Source organism: Sapajus apella, unplaced genomic scaffold (genome assembly GCF_009761245.1).
Source record: "Sapajus apella isolate SASKATOON/1434 unplaced genomic scaffold, GSC_monkey_1.0 scaffold8, whole genome shotgun sequence".
Lineage (NCBI taxonomy): Eukaryota > Metazoa > Chordata > Mammalia > Primates > Cebidae > Sapajus > Sapajus apella.
In genome coordinates, this window is record NW_022436948.1 from 19,196,825 (window position 1) to 19,201,239 (window position 4,415).

The 4,415-nt window shown below is 51.0% G+C and overlaps 1 protein-coding gene across 8 annotated transcripts in view; it reads left to right on the top strand.

The window, feature by feature from the left end:
- The first annotated feature begins 200 nt into the window (after positions 1-200).
- The window catches only part of APP (amyloid beta precursor protein), a 279,992-nt gene continuing 275,777 nt past the window's right edge, over positions 201-4,415 (top strand). For 5 of the 8 annotated variants that reach the window (XM_032277106.1, XM_032277107.1, XM_032277109.1 and 2 more), the window contains exon 1: positions 510-765. In XM_032277106.1, coding sequence (XP_032132997.1) covers positions 709-765 — 57 coding nt within the window. In that variant the 5' untranslated portion in view covers positions 510-708. Of the gene's footprint in view, positions 766-4,415 lie in introns of all 8 variants that reach the window. The other 3 variants (XM_032277112.1, XM_032277105.1, XM_032277108.1) reach the window with 3 other exon arrangements.

Below are 4,415 nucleotides of genomic sequence, written 5' to 3' on the forward strand. Positions count from 1 at the left end.
TCACATGGGGCGGGGCGGGGGGGGATGAGGCTTTTTCTCTCTCAAGCAAAGAAAATCCTATTTCCTTTAAGCTTCGCTGGTTCCCATTCTCTTCCAGAAACGTCTGCCCCACCTCTCCAAACTGAGACAAAAACCGAAATACGGATAAAAACGCACCCCAGCAGCAGTCCTTTACACGACACCCCCGGGAGGCCTGCGGGGTCGGATGATTCAAGCTCACGGGGACGAGCGGTAACGCTCCCGACTTTTCTAGAGCCCCAGCGTCCTAGGACTCACCTTTCCCTGATCCTGCACCGTTCCTCTCCTGGCCCCAGACTCTCCCTCCCACCGTTCCCGAAGCCCAGGTGGGCCGTCGGCCGGGGAGCGGAAGGGGGGCGCGCGGGGTGCAGGCGGCGCCGAGGGCGCTGCACCTGTGGGCGCGGGGCGCGCGGGCCCCTCCCGGCGCGGGCAGGCGCAGCTCCCCGGCGGCTCCGCTAGGGGTCTCTCTCGGGTGCCGAGCGGGATGGGCCGGATCAGCTGACTCGCCTGGCTCTGAGCCCCGCCGCCGCGCTCAGGCTCCGTCAGTTTCCTCGGCAGCGGTAGGCGAGAGCACCCAGAGCAGCGCGCGCGCGGGGGTCCCCAGAGACGGCGGCGGTGGCGCGGGCAGAGCAAGGGCGCGGCGGATCCCACTTGCACAGCAGCGCACTTGGTGCCCCGCGCAGGGTCGCGATGCTGCCCGGTTTGGCACTGCTCCTTCTGGCCGCCTGGACGGCTCGGGCGCTAGAGGTGGGTGCCGCGCCTCGGAAGGCAGGGGGGAGGCAGGCGGGCACGGTGGGGACCCGATCCCCCAAGTCCTTAACCCAAGTCTTTAATCCAGAGAAGCTGGGGGCCGTCAACGGAACCCCTCTCCTCTCCGCCCCCGCTTGCGGACGTCCAGCGCATCCCCGCTTTCGGCCCAGCCCTGCCCTAGGGACGCGCGCTTCAGCCCGCGGAGAAGGAGCGGGCGAGGCGCTAGGGTCCCTGGTTCCGCACCAGCCCGGGGTGAGAAGGGGAGGGGGCGACCCTAAGCCCAGACCCCGACTCAGTCGCTGCTTCGGAAGCGGTGGCCGGGGGAGGCGAGAGACATCCAGCTGGGGGGAAGGGAGAAGGAGCACGTGGGGAAAACCGAAAACGCAGCGTCCCTGAAGCCAGTCCTCTGCTCCTAAATCGCCGCCCTCTCCTTTCTCTTGGGCCCTGGGGAGGAGGAGGAGTCGGGACAGCCCGGGAAGCTAGGGGCCCTTCCCTTTTCCCTGCGTTCTCCGCCCGTTTCACTTCCCTTCTCACCCCCGCCCCCCTTCCTTGCCCAAATCTCCTCCTCCTCCACGGCTGCTGGCAGCGGCCGCCTGGGTGCGACCCTAGCCCGAGCCGGCGCCGGGGTCGCTCTCCGCCTTCTGCAGGCAAACTTTGTGCATTTCCGCGTCTCCCTTTTGTGTAAGTTGTGAGAAATGGGAGGGGTCGGAGACCCATAGCCACCCGGCGCCTTTCCCAAGCCTGGACGTCCGGGGAGTTCGCTCGCACCCTCAGCTTCTGCCTGAGAGGGCGAAGGTCCTCGGGAACAAAAGCCGCGACACCCCGCCCTCGCCAGCCCGGGCGCCGTGGGCCGAGCCGCGATAGTCTCCTTGTGCTACCGAGGCTCCCGCCCCGCTCCCTTCCCGGCGCTGCGCGTCCACCCCGGACTGGGGCAGAGATTCTGCCGGGGCGTCTGGCGAAGCCTCGGGGCCCCTCTACTTCCCACCCTCGGATCACCTCCGAGGCTTAATTTTGTGCTGGGCTGTAAAGTCCTTGGCGGGGAGGAAATACGCGGAGAGTGGGGTGTGCGTCTGGAAAGGGCAGTGGCTGCTGGTGGGGAGGCAAGGGCTCTCCTCTCCTGTGCATCCAAGGAGGCGTTTGTCTGATTAAGGCGCGGCCTCTTCCCTGGCAGCTCTGGGGACTCTGGTTTAGTTCCCCTGGGGTCACACGATGCTGGGGAGGGTCCGAAGGGTCTTTTTTTTAGGGTGCAGATAAAAGGATTGAATTGAGTGAAGATTAAGACGGAGAAGATGGCGCCTCTGCAGTGCAGCAAAGAAAAGCTGTGTGGAGGCTGCAGCCTAGTGAAATCCACCCACCACTAGGTGTATAACAAGTCTTCCCCATTCATCCAACTCTCGAACATTCAGCTAACGCCTGTACACAATGACTGTTTTTCTTTACATCTAAAGATGCTTAGAAGTTGTTTGCATGACACTTGGGCCGGAGAAGGTTGTTTTTCACATCTGTTGGGTTCCTATTTGGTATTTTGCCATTTGCAACCTTTCCTCCCGGTTTTTCCCCTCCTTTCCCCCAACCTCCTGGTGATTTTCCAAAAGAAAAAAAAAGCAATTTCCGGACAAATGTTTTCCTGTAATTCCACTGAGGCTATACAGACTATCACATCGTTACAGTTTTTTAGTTTCTAATTTGCAAGGTCGTTGAACTTTTTTTCCTTCTGATTTCTACCCACTAGTGGCTTAGGAATCACCTTAGGGCTAGTTAAGACAGGTTGTATAAGAGTTAAAGAATTTTGTTTTCTATGTTTTATAAAAATGCACGATTTCTCTCATGACTTACATTTATTTGTAGAATTATTCCAGTTTTCCTGAATGGTCTTACCACAAATTAAAAACGATACATTTAAGTAATTAAAAGTATAACCTTATTTTTGAAGATTTTGTCAAAACTTAAATATATAACTTTCTTGAACATTTTTTTTTTTGTATAAAAATAGGAAGCTTATAGGCAAATTTGAATTTAGTTTTCGGTCTAATTGCATTAATTTGCTGTTTCTGCCATCTTTTGGGACCTTTTCACTAGCTATTGTTAACTCTTTTGAAGGGTGGAGGTCTCGAGATTCACATGAGTCCATTTTGCAAAGTGTTGGTAGAAGGGTAGGTAATTTAGTCTACTGAGGTTTGAGGGTGGTTTATCTGGCTCTCTCTGTGTCCACTGAAAAGGTGTAATTACGAATTGACTGTCTTTTATAGAGCTTAGAAAATAGGTCTGCTGCAGGTGGCTGTGAAAAGGGAATGAATAAGGGCAATGATAATGGGGCCTGGGCTTGCTGGGAAGCACGGTAATTATCTGGGTTGATGATTTTGGCTGGTATGTTGATAGAGGTGTGAGTTTAACAAACCCTAATCTATATGATGTTTCATTACCCTCACTTTTATTTATTTTTTAAAATCTAGCTTCCTCGTAAGTTTTATTTTCCTCTATTGAAGGTTTAAGCCATCACAATCATCTTAACCTTTGTGGTAGTGCTAATTTATAGTTTATGGAAACCTACGGCTGCTGGCTAGCACTAACCGCCCTAAAGAGAAGCCTACGCACAGGATAGTAAAGCTCAGGTTTGATGCTGACCTGTAAGGAGTCACCGTTCTTGCTAATCGGTGAGAAACCATGATAACTGGCAGACTGCAGAAGAAGCTTTTCTCTTGTCACCGTAACCAGCAGAGGCTCCTGAAGAGCACTTGCAAGGCTATTAGTACTGCGGAGAAGTTACTAGATGGAATAACACTTCTCGGTCCCAACTGAGGACGTGAAAAGGAGCATGTACGTTTTTACCAGGTGAAATTAGGAATGGCTGATTCCAAAAAATTAAAAAGAAATAATGTGATCAACTGAACACAGGTTTGAAGGAAAGGAAGAGGTTATTTTTATGTTAAGTCTTTCTTGTTGCTAGAGGATCACTATTTTATGTTACTGTTTTTTTTGCATACTAGAGTTTTCTATAGAGATATTTGTATGAATGTTGTCAGTCATTCTAGAAATAAGCATAGCTATTATTTGCCTTTCACGTGGTCACTAAACTATCAGTGAGAAGTGCATTAAATTCAGCAGAAATGTACATTGTTTCTGCAAATTGTATTACCTTGAGAATCTTACAAAGCATATTTTGTTAATATATTTCTTTTAAAATCTCTGTCAATTACGAATGTAAAGATCAACCTGTACAGGTACATTTTAAATGCAAAGCTTCCCGAATGTAAGGTTTAGTTTGACTGTTCACCTCATTACCTCCCCTTCCATGTCCCTGCCCTTACTCCCAGGAAGTTTGCAGGGTAATAAAAGCATGCACATGATAATAGAAGAAAGTAGAATATACTAAAATACCAAAAGGAAAATACAGATTAGGTAATATACTGAGTAAATATGTTACAGAGAAAACTTCCTGTATTTGAAAAGTATAGGAATGATGGGATGAGAGAAGAGATACTGTAATCCTGGAGCATTTCCTGGTAGTAAATTTCCACCCAGATTTGTATCCCAGGTCTGGGGATTGGAGGTTAAGTTTTTGCATATACAATATTTGTTTACATTCCTCTCTGTCTCTCCCAGACAGACACACAGACACACACACAGACACACACACACACACACAC